Source organism: Lithobates pipiens, unplaced genomic scaffold, assembly GCF_037356315.1.
Source record: "Lithobates pipiens isolate NorthernLeopardFrog02 unplaced genomic scaffold, aLitPip1_a1.2 Scaffold_10, whole genome shotgun sequence".
Lineage (NCBI taxonomy): Eukaryota > Metazoa > Chordata > Amphibia > Anura > Ranidae > Lithobates > Lithobates pipiens.
The window spans coordinates 55,600,480-55,624,905 of record NW_027507686.1 but is presented as its reverse complement, the minus strand read 5'-3'; the positions used below and the strand labels follow the sequence as shown (position 1 = coordinate 55,624,905).

The following is a 24,426-nucleotide window of genomic DNA, read 5'->3' as shown; positions in this document are numbered from 1 at the left end:
TTCTCATAAAATCGACCGTGCGCCTTATAATCCGGTGCGCCTTATATATGACCTTCGTGGAAAAAGCCACCCGGTCTCTTACCGTAAACTGACGTACCGTAAACCTCTCTCAGGTTGTTGGGGCAGCGGGTATACCGTAGAAAATGAACGAATGAATGCGCACACCTCCTGACTAAGATGGCCGTAATGCCCAATCCAAGCAGTGCAGCTTCGTGAGCATTACGGCCATCTTAGTCAGGAGGTGTGCGCATTCATTCGTTCATTTTCTACGGTATACCCGCTGCCCCAAAAATGGCTCCTGTTAAGAGACATGCTTACGAAGCGGATTTCAAACTGAAGGCTATCAGTCATGCAGTAGAGCATGGAAATAGAGTAGCTGCGAGAGAATTCAACATTAATGAATCAATGGTACGAAAGTGGAGGAAGCAAGAAGATGCCCTGCGCCAGGTAAAGAAGACCAAACTGAGTTTCCGAGGAAACAAAGCAAGATGGCCACGGTTGGAGGACAAAATTGAACAGTGGGTTATTGAACAGAGAACCGCAGGTAGAAGCGTCTCTACTGTCTCTATTCGACTCAAAGCAACAGCGATCGCACGCGACATGGAGATCAACGACTTTCGAGGAGGTCCCTCTTGGTGCTTCCGTTTCATGAAAAGGCGGAATCTCTCTATCCGCACAAGAACCACTATGTCACAGCAACTGCCAAAGGATTACGAAGAAAAGCTGGCCATTTTCCATACCTACTGCAAGAACAAGATCAATGAACAGAAAATCCGACCAGAGCACATCACCAACATGGACGAGGTCCCCCTTACCTTTGATATCCCTGTAAACCGTACTGTCGAGAGAACAGGGACCAGTACGGTATCTATACGCACTACAGGAAACGAAAAGTCATCCTTCACTGTAGTTCTCGGTTGCCAGGCTAATGGCCAGAAACTACCACCCATGGTAATTTTCAAGAGGAAGACTCTGCCAAAAGAAAAGTTTCCGGTTGGCATCATCATCAAGGCTAACCCGAAGGGCTGGATGGACGAGGAGAAGATGAGTGAGTGGCTGAGAGAGGTTTACGTCAAGAGACCGGGCGGCTTTTTCCACGAATCTCCATCCCTATTGGTCTGTGACTCCATGCGCGCCCATCTGACAGATACTGTCAAAGCCCAAGTGAAGAAAACTAATTCGGTGCTTGCCATCATTCCAGGTGGATTAACCAAAGAACTGCAGCCACTAGATATAGGTGTCAACAGGTCGTTTAAAGTTAAACTGCGAGCTGCGTGGGAGCATTGGATGACAGAAGGCGAACACACATTCACCAACACAGGGAGGCAACGCCGGGCGAGTTACGCCACTATCTGCCAGTGGATCGTGGATGCCTGGGCGAAGGTATCAGTCACCAGTGTAATCCGAGCTTTCAAGAAGTCCGGAATTATCACTGAACAGCTAAGTACCGGTACCGATGACAGCAACGAGCCTGACTCGGATACTGATGAGAATGATGAGAGGGATACGGGCGTGCTTGATGCCGAAATCGCCCAATTGTTAAACTCAGACACTGAAGATGAAGAATTTGATGGATTTGCGAGAGAAGAATAAAGTGAAAAAGTGAGTGTCTGGTTTTGTACGGTATTCACCGGTAACTGAACAGTGTTAATAGTTATTGAAGAATAAAGTGAAAAAATAATTGTCTGGTTTTGTATTTAATTGAACAGTGTTAAGAGTTATTGTTATAGACCATTTTATGGTTATTGCTAAAGAGTTGAATAAAATTTGACTTACAGTACCGCATCCGAGTTGTGTTTCATTAAATGCGCCTTATAATCCAGTGCGCCTTATAGTCCGATGCGCCTTATATATGGAAATATCCATTATATTAGCCGGTCGTTGCTAGTGCGCCTTATAATCCGGTGCGCCTTATCGTCCGAAAAATACGGTACATTAAATGAAGCCATGAAAATAACAGACATTTGGAGAGTTCTTTTCTGGCCTGAAGATAAATTGGCAGAAATCTTCATTGATGCCATTAAGACAGGAAATACAGATGGGCGATGGATGAGGGGGGGGGGGAGTGGGGGGGGGGGGGGTAGAGCCCCCATTAAAAATAGTACAGTCCTTTAAGTATTTGGGAATTTATATTACCTCACAAGCGAAGGAGACATTGAAAGTCAATGTTTATCCTCTAATAGAGTGCATTAAATATAAATTGGGTATATGGTCTAAAATGCTGTTATCAGTAGTAGAAAGAATACATTTGATTAAAAGTCTAACAGTCCCTAAATGCTTATATGTGTTCTCACATCCACCAGTAATAATACCTAAAGTAATATTTAACAAACTGAACTCCTAGTTTATAAAATTCATATGGGTTAATTGAAGATGTAAATGAAAACTAACAACACTGAGAGTTTGCGACCTAAAGCCATGGCAGGTATGGCTCTGCCGGATATATACCTATATTATTTAGCGGGCCGATTGAAGCCCCTGCAGAAGTGGATAGATCAGGAGTAGGAAGAGGAAGTGGAGAGGTACTTGATTAAGATCTTAGAGGTAGATGAACTGTTAGTGGGACTAGAGGCACAGGCAGTAAGATTACCAAGGGTAAAAATCCCCTTTTTAACTCTGGCACAATCAGTATGGAGAGAAACAAAAAAAGTGATGAGATATACTAATACTCCTTTGGAGATTACAATCTGGAATAACACAAACTTGGAGCAGTTAAAGATATTCATGGACTGCAAGTTCTGGAAATGGAAGGGAATAGTCACATTGACACAGTTATATAACTATAGAACAATTACAATCATTTTAATATCTGTGTAAACAGCATGATATCGCATATAAAAAATTGTATAAATACTTACAGCTTTGTCATGTGCTACAGTCACAACTAGGTAATCAGAACCCTAAGATATGTAGATTTCCCCTTATAGGAGTACTCAGATCACAGGGCCCTAAGTGACTAATATCTATATTATATGCACATTTAATTCAGACTAAAATAGGCAGCAGCCCATTGAGAGTAAGAGATAAATGGCAGATGATTATTCTGAATATGACAGATGAGAAGTGGAAGGAGATATGCTCTATACATCTGACGGTCTCACCAGCGACTAATAATAAATTAAAGGGGTTGTAAAGGTAAAAGTTTTTTCACCTTAATGCATTCTATGCTTTAACGTGAAAAACATCTGGGCCCCCCGATCCCCCCATTTTATTTATGTGACCCCTCAAAAGTCCCACGCTTGCCCCCGACATCCTCTTCGTCGCTCACTCTGGCCGTTGATTGGCTAGAGTGGATGGATTGAAAGCAGAGCAGCCATTGGCTCGCGCTGCTGTCAATCACATCCAATGACGTGGCACGCCGGGGGGCGTGGCTGAGTGATACAGTGAGTGGCTACGGTAGCCAGTTGTATCACAGGGGTGCACCCGCAAGCACTCCACACAATGCGAGGCAGCTCGCATGAAGTTGTGGAGTCCTTGCGGGAGGGAGCTGAGAGCTGAGACAGCCGCCGAGGGACCCCAGAAGAGCAGGTTTGGGGCCACTCTTTGCAAAACGAGCTGCACAGTGAAGGTAAGTATAACATGTGATCCTTTAATTCAATTATATATGACGCATCAGATATATCTTAGTGCAAGTAGACTATTTGGAATGGGGTATAGGGCTACACCGAACTGCCTGCAATGTCATCAAGAGGGAGCAGATTTCCTACATTTAATGTGGAACTGCGACCACACTTTAAGATATTGGAACCAAGTAATAGGAAAGATGGCCAATGTGGTGGGCAAATTGATCCCATGTAATGTGGAGGTATGCCTATTGGGACTATTGGAAGACGAGATATAGCCTAGATATACAGTGGTGTGAAAAAGTGTTTGCCCCCTTCCTCATTTCCTGTTCCTTTGCATGTTTGTCACACTTAAGTGTTTCGGAACATCAAACCAATTTAAACAATAGTCAAGGACAACACAAGTAAACACAAAATGCAATTTGTAAATGAAGGTGTTTATTATTAAAGGTGAAAAAAAATCCAAACCATCATGGCCCTGTGTGAAAAAGTGATTGCCCCCCTTGTTAAAACATACTATAACTGTGGTTGTCCACACCTGAGTTCAATTTCTCTAGCCACACCCAGGCCTGATTATTGCCACACCTGTTCACAATCAAGGCATCACTTAAATAGGAGCTGCTTGACACAGTAAGGTCCACCAGAAGATCCTTAAAAGCTACACATCATGCCGAGACCCAAAGAAATTCAGGAACAATTGGGAAAGAAAGTAATTGAGATCTATCAGTCTGGAAAGGGTTATAAAGCCATTTCCAAAGCTTTGGGAATCCAGCGAACCACAGTGAGAGCCATTATCCACAAATGGCGAAGACATGGAACAGTGGTGAACCTTCCCAGGAGTGGCCGGCCACCCAAAATTACCCCAAGAGCGCAGCGACGACTCATCCAAGAGGTCACAAAAGACCCCACAACAACGTCCAAGGAACTGCAGGCCTCACTTGCCTCAGTTAAGGTCAGCGTTCATGCCTCCACCATCAGGAAAAGACTGGGCAAAAATGGCCTGCATGGCAGAGTTCCAAGGAGAAAACCACTGCTGAGCAAAAAGAACATCAAAGCTCGTCTCAATTTCTCCACAACACATCTTGATGATCCCCAAGACTTTTGGGACAACATTCTGTGGACCGATGAGACAAAAGTGGAACTCTTTGGAAGGTGTGTGTCCAAGTATATCTGGCGTAGAAGGAACACTGCATTTCATAAAAAGAACATTATACCAACAGTAAAATATGGTGGTGGTAGTGTGATGGTCTGGGGCTGTTTTGCTGCTTCAGGACCTGGAAGACTTGCCCTGATAAAAGGAACTATGAATTCTGCTGTCTACCAAGAGATCCTGAAGGAGAATGTCCGACCATCTGTTCGTGTACTCAAGCTGAAACGAACTTGGGTTCTGCAGCAGGACAATGATCCTAAACACACCAGCAAGTCCACCACCGAATGGCTGAAGAAAAACAAAATGAAGACTTTGGAGTGGCCTAGCCAAAGTCCTGACCTGAATCCTATTGAGATGTTATGGTATGACCTTAAAAAGGCTGTTCATGCTCGAAAACCCTCTAATGTAACTGAATTAGGACAATTCTGCAAAGATGAGTGGGCCAAAATTCCTCCAGGACGCTGTAAAAGCCTCATTGCACGTTATCGCAAATGCTTGGTTGCAGTTGTTGCTGCTAAGGGTGGCCCAACCAGTTATTAGGTTTAGGGGGCAATCACTTTTTCACACAGGGCCATGATGGTTTTGATTTTTTTTCACCTTTAATAATAAACACCTTCATTTACAAATTGCATTTTGTGTTTACTTGTGTTGTCCTTGACTATTGTTTAAATTGGTTTGATGTTCCGAAACACTTAAGTGTGACAAACATGCAAAGGAACAGGAAATGAGGAAGGGGGCAAACACTTTTTCACACCACTGTATTAAAATCTTACTGCAGGAAACATTATTTTTGGCACGGAAGTAAATAGAGGTAAGGAGGATGCAGGTGGAACCACCTTCAGTAAACCAACAGATGAAAAAAACAGTTAATCAAGTGATACCCTTTGAGAAAAAAATGTATGAGAGTAGAGGAGGCATACAAAAAGGTATAGGGATATGGAATAATGCACATGCAACTGTGGATAGGAATGAAAGATGAAAAAAATGGATAAATAGATGACTGGCAGCAGCCAAAAGAATAAGTAAGATCAGGATATAATAGTAGTGACAGTGTATAGAAGGCTGTTAGAGGTATGTATGAAATGTAAAAGATATATATATATATATATATATATATATATATATATATATATATATATATATATATATATATATAGATGTTGACAACGTGAAAGAAGTTTGAGATTTTTGGAATACATATAGATGTTGTAAAACATTTTTTTTTTTTTTAAATAAAATAAGGAGTATTGAAAAAATGATGTAACTACGACTAGATCTTGGTAGACATGATGACATTTCCTTTGTGATGTAACAGGAAGTAAAGAAAAGATTCAAGCTGTAGCAAGGAAACATGTGCATGCTCATAATACACAGGCTGGTCTCTATGCTCCCCTTTCCCTTGGTTACAAAAAAGGAGTTACATATAAACTTAGTTCACCAATAGATGGGGACTCTCATCCTGCGAGTTCATTTTTAGGATTCATACTTATTGACTACATGAGGCTCCATAGATTTATTGTCGTAGTGTATACACTAGCATTGCCCTACAGGGGACATGAATTTATGTAAGGGCCTACTCTTAGCCCTTGTACACACGGTCGGAGATTCCGACGGAATGTGTCCTATCGGACCGTTTTGTCGGATATTCCGACTGTGTGTGGTCTCCATTGGACTGTTTCCGTCAGAATATCCGACGGACCAACTTTTCCAACTTGCCGGTAAAATTTTCAGACAAAATGCTCCAATCGGACATACTCCGATCATGTGTAGCCTACTCCGACGGACAAAGTGCCATGCATGCTCAGATCAAATTCCTAGACCAAAGCTATTGGCTACTAGCCTGAACGTAGTCCCGTCGTAATGAAATAAGGTCATCACGTTATGTACAATCGGATATTCCGACAACTTTGTCTGACCGTGTGTATGCAACATCACTTCCGGACCTCTTCCGGAATTAATCCGTCGGAATTACTCCGACGGATTTGGTTGTCGGAATCTCTGACCGTGTGTACAAGGGCTGAAACAATGACTGGAATATGCATGGCACCTAGACAATTACACTTTTAGTGTTTCCTTCGGTGTACATACTCTACAACCTTTCCTCCATTGAATAGTCCTTTCCTCTCAGAATGTAGACACTGCATGCAAAACATAAAATATTTCCGTTCTGTACTTACACATATTCAGCTGCCTCACAAAACTTGCCATGTTATTGTGCTTGAAGTACTTGGGTAGAACTTCCTTTGCAAACCTGCCTTGGTCAAAAACATGGAAACTGGTGCCATTCTGCAAGAGAGAATTTGGAAGACATTTAATGGTGCCAGGAACAAAATAATCTGAAACTGAAAAGAATAAAAGAGTAGTATTCCCTACTAGAAAGGAGGCAGATATTAGCATATGTACAGGAAGCTTGCTGCACTGAACAGGAGCAGGCACCTGGAAGTAGCGAGCCCTAATAGTGGAGCTGGCCAGCAATACAATAGAACATTTCAACCCAGGGGCAAGGGCGTTGCACCGCAAACTGTGAACATATTTATTGATGAATAAGTATTAATTCCACGCTAAGGGTCTATAATCTGAAATCTGGCTGCTGTCTTACCTCAACTTCCCCACCTGTAGGTGGAGTCTATAAAGGTAAGTCTAAAAGAGAGGTATGTGTGGTGCTGCCCAATACTAGTGTCTATTTTATTAAATAAATAAATTCATGTGCATGGTGCCTTTAACTTTAGTGCTAATAAAAGTATGTGTTCTAACTGATTTGTGTCACTTATTTATACCATGTTACCCTTTTATTAGCTAAATAAATAAATAGCTAAATTGAGTGAACTAATTTATGCCTGCTGTCGCTTTAAATGCTGCACTGAATGAAAAGTGTGTGTTCTTGTTCAAACTTAATTTTCCCAGTTGTAACATATTTAATAAATACAATTAATACTGGTAAATGTTCAATATGAAAGTACTCTCATGCCCAGTAAACAAAAACTCATGTGCAACAAAACAATTTAAATGTCTATAAAGAAATGTAAAAATCATAAGTCCATATAAACTCTTCCAATCCAAAATGGATGGTGCTTAAGCATTCATGCATGTACAAGCGGCTGGTGAATAGGTGAAATCACTTGTGCTCCCCCCTCCAGGTCTGTGCTCACCACCAGATGGTTAAGCCCCAACATGGGTCAAAGGTACCAAACATACTGTAGATGCTCCAAATCCCTTTGGATGGTATCTGATATCTCATCCTCCTCTTCACAGTATATAGTCAGTGGATGTGCTCATATGGTTGGGTGAACAGAAAACACATTTCGTAGCGTAATTCAGTTTTTACATTTATTCTTATAAAAGACAAAAACTCACTTATATGAAAGAGGGAAGATAAAATGCATGCAATATACAATGTGGCCAGGATGCCCTGTGGAAACTGAAAGTGACGAGATGACGCTCCAAGCCCTACCCTACACGTTTCATCAGAGTGACGTCATAAGGAGCTTGTGAGATAGAAAGGGGTTTACACTAGAGTTCTCTATTTTTTATATATATATATATACATATATGTATATATATATATATATATATATATATATATTAAGAAAACTGTTATTTTGGAGTGGAAAAGCTGCTGCCCCGGATATATTAACCTGTTGGGGGAAAAAATGCATTAAGATCATACTCTTCACAGAGGGGTCATGGTCATCTAGTGAGTTTTCGGGTGTGGTGGTGATGCACGGTGGAGGATTAGCAGCACGGAAGAGATCATTTATACTAAGAGCACCATATAAACTGATATCACTTATTGTTTTATACACAGACAGTATTGGATAGTACTTGGATACTTTGCACAAGAATTGTTATGTTAGAGCGCATAAACAAAAATACTGATTTGCACATGGAAGAGCATTTGGACACTTTACATAAGACTCCCTAACTCCCTAAGGTACACAATAAAGAAGTTCCTCTAAAGCTGGCTATACCGTATGTAGTGCTACCCCCATAGGAGCCGCTTGAGTATTACCTAGATAGTGCTTACTTCTTCACTGGTAGCCAGGTAGACACACTTAGGTTTGATGTAGTCAAATACCAGTCTAGGGGTGTTGTTTTGTAGTTTTTTTTTTTTAGGAACTTGGATGAGGTAGGGTGTTTGTCGTAGGACACTCCAGAACAAAACTATTTACAACTTAAGGACTCTAGCTGATCTGGAATTGAGTAGGTGAAGGCCCTTGCTGGGAGCAGATGGCAGACTTCTCCTGTGTAGCAGTGAAGGAATAAAGAATATGAGCAAAGTCTGTTGTAGTAAATGATAGGTAGACAAAGCTCTTCAGGTCACTAGCCAGTGATCTCTTTAGTTGGACCCTTGGCTAAATGTACTAACGCAAAGGGGTATCCAAAAAGAAACACCCCCTAGATCTTTTGTCTGTACTCACAGGTGTACTAGGACCCCTCCATTTTAGCTTCAGGCCCTCCGGTTGCCCACCTGGGGCAGCATAGCAGCAGGTATAAGGGGAGGCAAGCCTGCCTCACCCCGGACTGGCGCACTCTACCCAGAGCTAAAGTGTTCTCTGAATATATAGGCCAATCCCAGCATGCTCAGGAGCACCTCTCCTGTAATTGGCCGATTTTTTATTATTTTTTGCCTATTTGCCTAGCTCCCACCAATGTTCCAGAAAGCTCTACTAGTTTCTAGAAGACAGGAGGAGCCCCTAGGCAAACTTAAAGTGGTTGTTAACGCACTTCTATCAAATCTTCTTATTCCCTCTGTACCTTAATAATGTAAATGTCCCTGTGCTTGTGTACTGTAAAAAATCAGTTGATCTGTACTGATATAAGCTCCGCTCCGGGCGCACAGCTGATTCCTCTCCTCGCTTCTCTCTCTGGCTCACAAAGGGCAATTTGACCACACTAGTGACCAGAAAATCTAACAAACGTTCTTAACTATTTGCCTACTGCCAACAGTACATTTACTGCTGGTGGGCAGCTTCCCAAGGCACTGCTACATACCCGCATGTCGTGGTGGTGATGCGCACAGTTCGCATCCCCTGGGGTGTGCAGCATGATCCACCCTGGACACAGCAGATTGCGTTACTCAGTATTGGGTCACTGTGAGCAGCCTAGAGACCAATAGTAATGGAATCCATTCATGGCATCATTGTTTACTACTGTGTGTCATCTGTGACTGGTCACCAGTGATCACATGGGCCAATGACAGCACCCTGTACCATGTAATAACTGTGGGTCAATCACAGCATCATAATTGTAAGCTATAGGGTTGATTTACTAAAGCTGGAGAATGCAAAATCTGTTGCAGCTGTGCACTGTAGCCAATCAGATTGTAACTTCAGCTTGTTCAATTAAAGTGGTTGTAAAGGCAGAGTTTTTTTTTATCCTAATGCATTCTATGCATAAAAAACCTCTGTGTGCAGCAACCTTCCTCAGCCCCCCTAATACTTGAGCCCCATCTAGATCCAGCGATGTTGCAAGAGGGTCTTGGCTGCCCGGATCCCCCTCCTTTTTGGCTGAGACAGCAGCGCGGCACCATTGACTCCCGCGGCTGTCAATCAAAGTCAGTCAGCCAATGAGGGGAGAAAGGGGGTGGGCCAGGCAGCAGCTCCATGTCTAAACAGACACAGGGAGCTGTGGCTCAGCTCAGGTGTTCTCATGTCAAGCTGTTTGCTGTGGGGGCACTCAACAGGAAGGATGGACCAGGAGTGCTTAAGAGGGACCCAAGAAGAGGAGGATCTGGGCTGCTCTGTGCAAAACCAACTACACAAAGTAGGTAAGTATAACATGTTTGTAATTTTTAAACAAAAAAAAACAAAACAAGACTTTAGTATCTGATTGAAGCCGGTTGGTTTCCATGCAGCGCTGCACCAGATTTAGCACTAACCAGTTTTAGTAAATCAACCCAAAAGAGTCATGACTGTAACAAGAATCAGAAAGAGCAATAAGCAACAAGATAATACACGATCAACGCCCCCCCCCCCCCCCCCCAACAAATTACTCTGATGACAGCCTGTAAAAAAAATTTTTTAGAAAATGTAATAAAATGTATTTATTTGTATATAATATATATATATATATATATATATATATTTGTATAAAATTACAACTACAAAGAACCAAACCTCTTACTAACTGCCTTGGATTGTCTACTTTCCAAAACGGTGCTTTTAACCCCTTCTTTAGTGCTAATGCTTCGGCAGCCCCAGTGTGAAAGTGGCCTTATTATTACCAAGGAAATGTAGCAGACTACATTTTGGCCTAAATTTATGAAAATAGGGTTTTTATTTGCAAATTTTTATTCATAGTTTCATAGTTAGTAAGGTTGAATAAAGACACCAGTCCATCCAGTTCAACCTGAGTGAGTGTCTACAATTGTCCCTATCCCTGTACATTGCTCACATTGGTTCCTACCCTCAAGAAGCCCACAATCCAAGGTCCTCATTCATATACTAGGGTCAATTTTGGACAGAAGCCAATTAACCTACCTGCATGTCTTTGGATTGTGGGAGGAAACCAGAGTACCTGGAGGAAACCCATGCAGGCACAGGGAGAACATGCAAACTCCAGGCAGGTAGTGTCTTGGTTGGGATTTGAACCAGTGACCCTTCTTACTGCTAGGTGAGAGTGCTAACCACTACACCACTGTGCTGCCCAAATTAATGTTAATGGACTCTAAGTGAAACATTTTTTTTTAAGTTTTTCTAGGACACAACATAGGCATACTTAGAATTACTCCCCAAAACACCTTCTGCTATTCTTTCTATGAATAGCAATAGCACATGTGTGAGAATTTTGCACAGCCTATCTACATAGAGTCCCAAAATCCAAGGAGCATCTTCAGGCGCTCTAAGGACACAAATTACTATTTCCTGACTACCTATCACATTTTTGGAGGCACTGGAGCACCAGGACAGTGAGAACACTCACAAAATTACCACCATTTTGAAATGATACACCCCAAGGTATTTTTTAAAAGGCATAATAAGTCTTTTGAAGACTTCATTTTTTTGCCACGAGTTTTTGGAAAGGAAAAATTTAAAGAAAATGAAAGTTTTTTTTACAAAAAGTTGTCAGTTTAATAGGATATTATTCACCTACAGCTTAGGCATACTTAAAATTGCAACCCAAAACACATTCTGCTACTCCTCCCAAGAATGGGTATACCACACGTGTGACACTTTTTCACTGTTTGGAATGACTATGTATTAGACAACGTATCTTGCGTGCCACAAAAATCAATTATATTAAAACCAATGTACTTTAATGGTAGTTTCTTTATGAGGTCAAGGAATGTAGCTTAGTGTAGCATCACCTAAAGTAGTCACAGTTCCTAAAAGCCAATCAAGCTTAGCCTACTGGTATGTGGCTTCCCCCAGGAATGCCATGTTCACTGGCCAGGAAGTACAGGAGGCTGGAAAAAAAAGTAAGAACAAAAGGGTTTCGGTGATTCCAAGAGTGCAGTTGTCTGCTGAAGATGGCTGAGACTACTTTCTGGCAAGAATGTCATCCGTCTCATATACAGAGGGGTCAGTTCAGTCGTTAGGCAGAGACATGGTCAGCAAACAGGCAAAGAATTAGTCCAGGCAGCAGGCAGAAACGTGGTCAATAAACAGGTCAAAGTCAGTACAGGCAACAGGCAGAGGCAATACAGCACCCACGTGGCAGTGATTACTATTGCTTGCTTACACTGGTTTGGTGACACTTGCCACTAGTGTGGCAGAAAATGTAGTGACACTGGTGACACTGTGACTGGTGTGACAGTGGTTGTGATCAAGAAAACATGTTAGCTTCACTGGTCTGGTGTGGTGGAAATCAGGAAAAACTGATTCTTGATGCACTGATCTGCTGACACTGATGCTGCGTACACACGAGCAGAATGTCCAACAGAATAAGTCAGACAGAAGCTTTTCATTGTATATTCCGATCATGTGTATGCCTCATCGGACTTTCTTTCTTTTAAATTCTGACGGACCTAGAAATAGAACATGTTCTAAATATTTCCGACAGAACCAATTCCTATCAGGAAAACCGTCTGTCTGTATGCTGTTCCGACGGACCGAAAACAATTCATGCTCTGAAGAAAGTACGAGACAGAAGCTATTGGCTACTGGCTATTGAACTTCCTTTTTCTAGTCCCGTTGTACGTGTTATACATCACCGCGTTCTTGACAATCAGAATTTGGTGTGATCGTGTGTACGCAAGACAGTTTCAGCGGAATTCCGACGGAACTCCGTCAGAAAAACCTTCAGAGTTTATTCCAACGGGAAAACCGGTCAATTCTACAGGGCATGAGACTTGTGTAACAGTGATCAAGAGCACTGTTGTTGACTTGCACCGGTCTGGTGATACTGGGATTGGTGGGATGTAGGGTGACCACATTTCCAAACTGCCATTCAGGGACCCCCCCCCCCAGCATGCACTGGTCATGTGACATCACTGGGTGGCACCGCCCCTTACCCATTTAAGAAATTTCATTTGGCTTACAATGCAGATGGTGGGTGGTCGGGCTTGAGAGCGGAGCGGGGTTTATATGCAACTTTAGTGCCTTAGATAGGCTAACATACATGAAACAAATGCTTGTTCTAACATTGTAACTGCAGGTGGCCACTTAGATTCAAAGAATGTAATTGTTTTTTTCAGCGTTAGGCTGACATAATTAAACAAACACTCTTTATATCTAAGGCACTAAAGTTGCATATAAAAAAAAGTTAAAAAAAATACTTTATACTACAAAAGGTCCACTGTCCATTACACTGACCTACATGACCACTACACTGACCCTTACATTGACCTACCTGATTCCTACACTTACCCTTACACTGACCTACCTGATTCCTACACTTACCCTTACACTGACCTACCTGATTCCTACACTTACCCTTACACTGACATACCCGATTCCTACACTGACCACTACACTGATCTCAATGATAAATTAATATTGTCAGTCTAAACTTACATTGAGAAGGTATAAATAATAAGTTGCCATCTGAACACTAATCCCTCTAAATAGCCATATAAGAAAAAAGGCAGTGCACTAGTACCTAACACTTAAAAACACACACAAATATAAAGCCATATAAAAGTCCAAATAAGTTAGTACACAATAGAACCACAGAGCCCACACAGCAGCACAAGTATCCACGTGGGTGAAGGAAAATCTGTTATCCTTAATGGGTGACAGCGCCCTCCACCACAAGAAATGCTTATTCACATCCAAAAGGTGGACCCCTGAATCAACAGAAGGTCAAAAGCACTTGTCCCACCTTGGGGAAGATATGAATGCCAGCAGCGGGTCTTGATACTCATATATATTCTAGAACATGCGGGTAAACGAAGTATACTAAGTGCTTTCCGATTTGCTAAAAAAATATTAGTTTATTAAAACAAATACGTACTCACATGAAATCCTCTTGATTTAAAAGTGTATAGTAATACAGTGCCGATTGCGGGTCAGCACAGCAGGATGGCAGCGAGTGACATCATCCAGGTTAGCTGCTCCCTCCACTACACTGACCTACCTGTCCACTACACTGCCCTTCCTGTCCACTACACTGCCCTTCCTGTCCACTACACTGACCTTCCTGTCCACTACACTGACCTACCTGTCCACTACACTGACCTTCCTGTCCACTACACTGACCTACCTGTCCACTACACTGACCTTCCTGTCCACTACACTGACCTACCTGTCCACTACACTGACCTTCCTGTCCACTACACTGACCTACCTGTCCACTACACTGACCTACCTGTCCACTACACTGACCTACCTGTCCACTACACTGACCACTATACTGTCCACTACACTGACCTACCTGCCCACTACACTGACCACTATACTCTCCACTACACTGACCTACCTGTCCACTATACTGTCCACTACACTGACCACTATACTGTCCACTACACTGACCTACCTGCCCACTACACTGACCACTATACTCTCCACTACACTGACCTACCTGTCCACTATACTGTCCACTACACTGACCTTCCTGTCCACTACACTGACCTTCCTGTCCACTACACTGACCTTCCTGTCCACTATACTGTCCACTACACTGACCACTATACTCTCCACTACACTGACCTACCTGTCCACTATACTGTCCACTACACTGACCTTCCTGTCCACTATACTGTCCACTACACTGACCACTATACTCTCCACTACACTGACCTACCTGTCCACTACACTGACCTACCTGTCCACTACACTGACCACTATACTCTCCACTACCCTGACCTACCTGTCCACTACACTGACCACTATACTCTCCACTACACGGACCTACCTGTCCACTACACTGACCACTATACTGTCCACTACACTGACCTACCTGTCCACTACACTGACCTACCTGTCCACTACACTGACCACTATACTCTCCACTACCCTGACCTACCTGTCCACTACACTGACCACTATACTGTCCACTACACTGACCACTATACTCTCCACTACACTGACCTACCTGTCCACTACACTGACCTACCTGTCCACTACACTGACCTACCTGTCCACTACATTGACCACTATACTCTCCACTACCCTGACCTACCTGTCCACTACACTGACCATTATACTCTCCACTACCCTGACCTACCTGTCCACTACACTGACCATTATACTCTCCACTACACTGACCTACCTGTCCACTACACTGACCACTATACTGTCCACTACACTGACCTACCTGTCCACTACACTGACCACTATACTCTCCACTACCCTGACCTACCTGTCCACTACACTGACCATTATACTCTCCACTACCCTGACCTACCTGTCCACTACACTGACCATTATACTCTCCACTACCCTGACCTACCTGTCCACTACACTGACCACTATACTGTCCACTACACTGGCCTTCCTGTCCACTATACTGTCCACTACACTGACCTTCCTGTCCACTACACTGACCTTCCTGTCCACTACACTGACCTACCTGTCCACTACACTGACCTACCTGTCCACTATACTGTCCACTACACTGATCTACCTGTCCACTACACTGACCACTATACTGTCCACTACACTGACCTACCTGTCCACTACACTGACCACTATACTCTCCACTACCTGTCTACTACACTGACCTTCCTGTCCACTACACTGACCTACCTGTCCACTATACTGTTCACTACACTGACCTACCTGTCCACTACACTGACCTACCTGTCCACTATACTGACCTACCTGTCCACTACACTGACCTACCTGTTCACTATACTGTCCACTACACTGACCTACCTGTCCACTATACTGTCCACTACACTGACCTAACTGTCCAGTGTACTGTCCACTACACTAAACTACCTGTCCACTACACTAACCACTACACTGACCTACCTGTCCACTACACTGACCTACTTGTCCACTACACTGACCTTCCTGTCCACTACACTGACCTACTTGTCCACTACACTGAACTACCTGTCCACTACACTGAACTACCTGTCCACTACACTGTCCACTACACTGACCACTATACTGTCCACTACACTGACCTACCTGTCCACTACACTGACCACTATACTCTCCACTACACTGGCCTTCCTGTCCACTACACTGACCTACCTGTCCACTACACTGACCTACCTGTCCACTATACTGACCTACCTGTCCACCATACTGTCCACTACACTGACCTACCTGTCCAGTGTACTGTCCACTACACTGACCTACCTGTTCACTACACTGACCACTATACTGTCCACTACACTGACCTTCCTGTCCACTACACTGACCACTACACTGACCTACCTGTCCACTACACTGACCACTACACTGACCTACTTGTCCACTACACTGACCTACCTGTCCACTACAATGACCACTATACTGTCCACTACATTGACCTACCTGTCCACTACACTGACCTACCTGTCCATTATACTGTTCACTACACTGACCTACCTGTCCACTATACTGACCTACCTGTCCACTATACTGTCCACTACACTAACCTACCTGTCCACTATACTGACCTACCTGTCCACTATACTGTCCACTACACTGACCTACCTGTCCTCTACACTGAGCAACCTGACCACTATAACCTACCTGACCTCTACCCTGACCCACCTAACCACTACACTGACTTCTATGTCCCCTGCACTGACCTACCTGACCACTACACTTCTTTCTGCACTACTCACACTACTGACTACTTCCCCACACCCCACACAAACATATGGTAGATTGGTGGATTTCAATCACCACTCCAGGCCAGTACTCCATGTAGATCATCCATAGTCAGATGACTGCTATCCCCGCAGGCCGGGAACTCTGCCAGCGGCCGCCGTATGCTCGCCTGCACGGAGCACCGCCCCTCCCACTCACACATGGGCTGCCTGCAGTGGGCGATGGCACGCAGCTGAGGAATCATGGGGGACAGGGCAGGCTGGACCACTTGGGTCTCTGGGCGGGAGGAGATCCAGTTGCTGAGGAGTCTGCCTCATTGGAGGTGTGTGGAGTCTGGAAGAAGTCACTTGGGCTGCCCACCCCCACGCTACACCACTGGGCTGCCCCGGCCGAATTACATCATTGACATTCCGCAATCAATTAAAATCGTGAATGGCTGTATCCGTTTCATTCCGGGACACTGTATTGTCCCGGAATGAAGGTGCCCGGGACCCGGCCGGGACAGACCTGCTAATTGCGGGAATGTCCCGGGCAATCCGGGACACGTGGGCACCCTAGCACTGGGATGACAATCAAGGACACTGTTACTGGATAACACTGGTCTGGTGATACTGCAACTTGTGTGGCAGTGATAATGAACACTGTAGCTGACATACACTGATCTGGTGACACTGCAACTGATGGCTCACTTTTTGTATGTGTGGTGGTGATCGGAGACGCTGTTGCTGGCTTCACTTTTAGGGCAGTTGAACCTCAGTTTTCCTGCCCTTTAACCACTATCCTCTTTAACTGCAGAGGCAGCGGCCGGGGTGTACATATGCCAAGGCTGCAATCATTAGCTTTGCAGCTGTGGCAGAAATAATATATCCTGCTGGACGCCCACCAATTGTGACCCATTCAAGTGATTGGGGTGCTTGTGCAGGGTTCAATGGGTTAAAGAGGGAGGGAAGGAAGCAATACGATGCCTCATCACCGCCTGTCAAATGCTCCCTAAAGAGCGATTCAAACAGGGATCACACATGTGAATGAGTCTTTATGGGGACACTATGACCAGAGTGGCAGTAATCAGGGACACTGGGACTGGTGTGGTGGTGAACAGGGACGCTGTGACTCGAGTGATGTAATTAGGGACACTGTGACTGGGGTAGCTTTTGTTTTGGGTGACATTGTACTGTTGGTGGCACTGACATACAGTGATTTCAAAGCAGCCAGCTATTGTCCATGATCAGCGCCACAGCAGTACAATGTCACCATAGTGACATTGCACCTGCTCTGGTGACAACATTAAAAAAATAGAAAAAAGTGATGTGTGCAAGCATTTTGACACTGTTTGTCTGCATTCATGCATCCATTCAGTACTACTGTAATAGATATGGTTGGCCACAGCTATCCCATGGCAAAGAACTGCTGTGATTGGCCCTGTACCATGTGATCACTGTGACCAAACACAGAGACTACAGTAGTAAACAATGACGTAATGAATAACAGCTGTTGTTTACTACTGGTAATGCGATCACTGTGATTGGTCACAGTGATCACATTGTACATGGGTCCGTAACAGTTGTATCCCGATCTGTTATTCTGGACACAGCGGTCACAAATTGTGCTGCTGCATGCTCTAGACAGAGCAGATGAGCAGCCAATGCTGGAAGACATACGGGTATTGGCACTGCTCCTCTCCAGCCAAATATATGCATTGGCCTGACAGGAGGTGATTGATACAGCTGTGTAATCATTAATACATCATTAAATGTATTTCTATATGCAAGCAGTTGGTATCAGAAGCAGTACAAGTAGGGTTGCCACCTTTTCTTCAAGCCAAACCTGAACTCTTTAGCGGCCTGGGACACCTTTGTATGTCCCAAGGAGAGCAGTAATGCGGTGCAGATAAAGCGCCGCAACGAACAGTGGGTGGGGTCAAATTGCTCTTGCTGACATCATGTCCCTGCCCCCAGTGATGCCGAAACTACCCAAAAACAGCCACCCGCAGCTCCTGGGTGGCAACAGATTTGTGTGCGACTATCTTGGTTACTTGGGGAGCCACAGCCTGGCCTGAATAATGTGTCCGGATTTCAGTCCACCTGAAACCCGGACACATGATTCAAAACATGGACTATCCATGTGAATCCCGACAGGTGGCAATCCTAACTACAAGGAGCTAGCAAGTTGTGTTTCAATCCAAGGAGCATGCTGATAGAAAAATGAGCAGAATGGCGAGAGATAAGCTCATTAGTCTGCTACTTCTCTACTCTGCAGGATTAGGAGGAGACCAGTAAGGTAAGTGAAAGTGCAGCTGAAAAAAGATAAAGTCTACTGCCCTACCAGGCAGGTCTGTGCTGTGTGGCAGAGATGTGTTGATCTCAGAACTGGATTTATGGAAATATATATTTCTTTTTCAGGTATAACAGCTCTCCTATATGTATTTCATCTGTGTGTTCAGTATTTCTCCTGTAGTTTAGCTTTAACAAACAATGAAAGTTAAAATAATTACTATATGTATTATTTTAATGCAGACAGTCCACTACTGTGTCTGTTGGACAAAATATGCAGCATACAAATACAATGACCTGTGCTAGGATCAGTCATCTGTGGGTAGTTGAGTTATTATAACACAAAAGGTACACTCCAGATGACATCAGAGTGACGAAACGTGTAGGGCGGAGTAAACACACGTTCTTGCATCACTTTCGGCTGTCGCAATAGTGTCAGCAATACATGCTTTATTGTTTGTATCTAAATGTGAGTACATTTCCACATCTTTTTACTGAAATAAAAGGTTTAATAGTATTACACTATTGGGATCCTTCTCTCCTTTACATGGTACATGAGTGGAACATTACCAAAATATCTTGGGTGGGCCAGCTCTCGGGGTGCTACACAGTGGCAAATACTGTGAATGCCTTATACCCCAGGCGGGTAAGAAAATTCTGGTGAGTGCAGTCACAATAGGAGCACGGATAAGTCACGTATGCTGTGATCAACTTTTGAAGAGGAAATTTGATCAGCGTTATTTTAATATTTTTTCACTAGCACAAAGCACTTTATTGGACACTAATTATTTAATGCAATGGGATTTTTATATATTATTTAATTAACTTCATTCATATTTTGCATTGGGATTTTATGTTCACCAAGTGGCACAGTGGTGTAGTGGTCTCACCTAGCAGTAAAACGCGTCGCTGTTTCGAATCACAGCGACGACACTACCTGCCTGGAGTTTGCATGTTCTCCCTGTGTCTGCGTGGGTTTCCTCCGGGTACTCCAGTTTCCTCCCACACTCCAAAGACATGCAGGTAGGTTAATTGGCTTTTGTCCAAAAATTGGCTCTAGTATATGAATGGGGACCTTGGATTGTGGGCTCCTTGAGGGTAGGGACTGATGTGAGTGTGCAATGCACAGGGATAGGGACAATTGAGGACACTTACTCAGGTTGAACTGGATGGACTGGTGTCTTTATTCAACCTTGCAAACTAACTATGTACTATTTGTATGCACATGATAGTATATCAAGTTTATTTGAAACACTTCAAAATTTTTATATTTATATACCACCATTAGTTGTCATTTTACTTTTTATAGTTATATGTGAGCATATTTGATTATAGTAATTCAATTTTGAATCACTGAATTGCATCACTACTACTTTATCCAATTCTCAGTCAAGTTAGCATTATACCTATTAAATGAACAGCACCGCATCTACTTTATTTTTTATTTTTTCCTATTATAACACAACGACACAGGCCATCAGGTTTATAAAAGTAAATTTTGTACTAACTGGCAGATACTACAGACCAACCCACATCAACTAGCTAAATACCTATCTTTGCCAGCTCATAAACTTCAAATAAAAAAAGTCTTGCAAAAGCACCTGTGTGCGTACTCGATGACTCTTAGCCCTTGTACACACGGTCGGACATTCCGACAACAAAATCCGTCGGATTTTGTTCCGACAGATTTTGTCCGAAACTTGTGTTGCATACACACGGTCGGACAAAGTTGTCGGAAAATCCGATCGTACGTAACGTGATGACGTTATTTCGTTAGGGACTACGTTCAGGCTAGTAGCCAATAGCTTTGGTCTAGGAATTTGATCTGAGCATGCGTGCATCCGATCGGAATTCTCTACACACAATCGGACAAAGTCTGATCAGATCATGTTGTTAGAAAGTTTAATAGCCCAGCTCTAAAACTTTGTCCGTTGGATATTCCAATGGAAACAGTCCAATGGAGCCCACACACAGTCGGATTATCCGACAACATGGTCCGATCGGACATTTTCCGTCGGAATGTCCGACCGTGTGCACAAGGGCTAACAGACAAAACAGAATGTGCTTTCTTGTTGGAAAGCTACCAATGTAAAGGGTATCTCCTCCAAATGAAAACTTTGTAAGATAGAATGTAAACTACACCTAACAACATAAAATGTATTTCTGTAATCCAGGTACTTTGAAATTTCCATTTTACACATGTTCAGTAGTAAGAATCATGCGCTGGGATGAGTTCCAGTTCATAGATTGAATCCCTGCACTCTGTATGTTACATAATCCAGATTTGTGCACTACAATGCTTTGAAAAAATATTCACACCCCTTGAAATTCTCCACATTTTGTCATGTTGCGACCAAAAACGTAAATGTATTTTATTGGGATTTTATGTGATAGACCAACACAAAGTGGCACCTAATTGTGAAGCGGAAGGATAATGATAAATGGTTTTCCACATTTTTTTACAGATAAATATGTGAAAAGTGTGGCGGGCATTTGTATTCAGCCCCCTTTACTCTGACAACCCTTACTAAAATCTAGAGGAACAAATTACCTTCAAAAGTCAGCTAAATAGTAAATAGAGTGTGTGTAATTTAATCTCAGTATAAGGCTGGATTCACACCTGTGCATTTTTAGTGCTTTTTGCGTTTTGCAGATCTGCACTACAGTCCATTTAAATGGTGTCCTATGGAACATGTTCTATAGTGCAAATCTGCAAAATGCAAAAAGCACTAAAAATGCATAGGTGTGGATCTAGCCTAGTTACAGCTGTTCTGTGAAGCCCTCTGAGGTTTGTTAGAGAACAAACAGCATCATGAAGGCCAAGCAACACACCAGACAGGTCAGGGATAAAGTTGTAGAGAAGTTTAAAGCAGGGTTAGGTTATAAAAAAAATCCCAAGCTTTGAACATCTCACAGAGCATTTAATCAGGTAAGCAGCCAAGAAGCCTATGGTAACTCTGGAGGAGCTGCAAAGATCCACAGCTCAGGTTGGAGAATCTGTCCACAGGATAACTATTAATCGTGTACTCCCCAAATCTGGCCTTTATGGAAGAGTGGCAGGAAGGAAACCATAAGAAGTCCTGCTTGCAGTTTGCGAGAAGCCATGTGGGGGACACAGCAATCATGTGGAAGAAGGTGCTCTGGTCAGATAAGACCAAAATTGAACTTTTTGGCCTAAAAGCAAAACGCTATGTGTGGCGGAAAACGAACACTGCACATCACCCTGAACACACCATCCCCACCGTGAAACATGGTGGTGGCAGCATCATGTTATGGGGATGCTTTTCTTCAGCCGGGACAGAGAAGCTGATCAGAGTTGATGGGAAGATGGATGGAGCCAAATACAGGGCAATCTTAGAAGAAAACCTGTTAAGAGTTTGTAAAAGACTTAAGACTGGGGCGGAGGTTCACCTTTCAGCAGGACAACAACCCTAAACATACAGCCAGAGCTACAATGGAATAGTTTAGATCAAAGCATATTCATGTGTTAGAATGACCCAGTCAAAGTCCAGAGCTAAAATCCAATTGAGAATCTGTGACAAGATTTGAAAATTGCTGTTCAGATGCTCTCCATCCAATCTGACAGAGCTTGAGCTATTTTGCAAAGAAGAATGGGCAAACATTTCACTCTGGATGTGAAAAGCTGGTAGAGAAATCCACAGAAAGACTTTCAGCTGTAATTGCAGCGAAAGGTGGTTCTACAAAGTATTGACTGGGGGGGAGGGGGGTCTGAATACAAATGCATGCCACACATTTCAGATATTTATTTGTAAAAAATTTGAAAAACATTTATCATTTTCCTTTAACTTCACAATTATGTGTCACATATTATGTTAGATGCTGAAGCTCACTGTTGGCTGACAGCACAGAGCCGATCCAAGCTGAGGAAAAATCGCAACCATACGGTCAGGATCCACCCAGAACCCTAGACCAGTACCTGGTTCAGCCTTTCATTTTTCTAATCATTTGTCACTCAGCTATTAGTGATACCTAATGAATGTATACAGTGATTGATTGTCACTATATAATTGAATTGCTTTACCTTTTAGATAATCATTATTTAATTTCATAACCTTTTAGATAATCATTTTTCAGGAAACGCACGGCATGAATATATTTTGCTTTATAGTGAGCCCTTGAGAGCCTGAGCCAGCCTCTCCCATCCCCTCCACAGCCCAGCACTCCAGTGAGTGGAGGGGAGGGGGCAGAGCAGAGAGCCGGTGACTGACAGTCTCCAGTTCTCTGCTCACGGAGCACTGGGAAACGAGCGATTAGTGGTGTTAGATCACTCGGTTCTCAGCCTTAGAGGCGCTGGGGGACAGATGCAGCATTGGACCGATGCTGCATCCACGTAGGTAAGTATGATATAAGAAAAAAAAAAAAAAACTTTTCTTTTAAGTGACTTGTTTGCCTTAAAGGATAAATTTACCTTTGGGAATATGTTACATTTTCCAGCTGTTTTTTAGGGTGGAACATATAAACTGTTCTCACTACTTCAGCCACTCCCTGATTACCCCCTTCCCTATGACAGCAGTATGGGGAGAAATTCCCCGTACACGCTGTCATTTTTTGAAAAGAGCGTGGCTGTGCAGGGCTCTGCCCACATGACCGTGTCAGCCATTCACAGAGTTCTGGGAATAAATGAACTACAAGTACGGACATGCTTTGCGACTGGTCACTTGTAGTTCTCAATGAACTTCAAATCTTCCTGTCAATGTGAAACTGCGTGCCTGTACAATGTACGGACGAGCAGCTTAAGCCTCATACACACGATCGGACTTTGTACAAACTTTTCCGTGGACTTTTGTACAAAGGGCGTGGTCCACAAGTTTGTATTGCATACACACGGTCGGACTTTTTGACAACAAACACAAACGTAATGACGTCACAACGTACTGATGCCGCTTCAAAAGAGGACGTTCAATGACTCCGGCGCCACCTTTGGTGAACTTCTGTATTGTAGTCTGATCTTTTGCATTGGTTCTGAGCATGCGTGTTTGTACCTTGTACAAAAGTCCGATGCTTTTGCATACACACGGTCGGACTTTGCTCCATCGGACTTTTGTTGCCAGAAAGTTTGTCCGTTCGCACAGCCAACAAAAGTCCGATGAAAACAGAAAAAGTTTGTCCGATGGAGCGTACACACAGTCGGATGTTGCTCCAAAACAGCTAATTTGCATGTTTGTTGTCAAAAAGTCCGACCGTGTGTACGGGCCTTTACACTGACAGCCTGCAGGAGACCTGCTGATTGCTGCTGCAATGCTTTTCAGGCTCCTACACAAAACAAATAGCAA

At 43.3% G+C, this 24,426-nt stretch overlaps 1 protein-coding gene across 1 annotated transcript in view; it reads right to left on the bottom strand.

Moving 5' to 3' along the window:
• The window catches only part of HSF4 (heat shock transcription factor 4), a 136,676-nt gene that overhangs the window by 106,687 nt on the left and 5,563 nt on the right, over positions 1 to 24,426 (bottom strand). Inside the window, exon 2 of the mRNA XM_077455267.1 lies at positions 6,891 to 6,999. Within this exon, the coding sequence (XP_077311393.1) occupies positions 6,891 to 6,999 (109 nt within the window). The remainder of the gene's footprint in view (positions 1 to 6,890; positions 7,000 to 24,426) is intronic.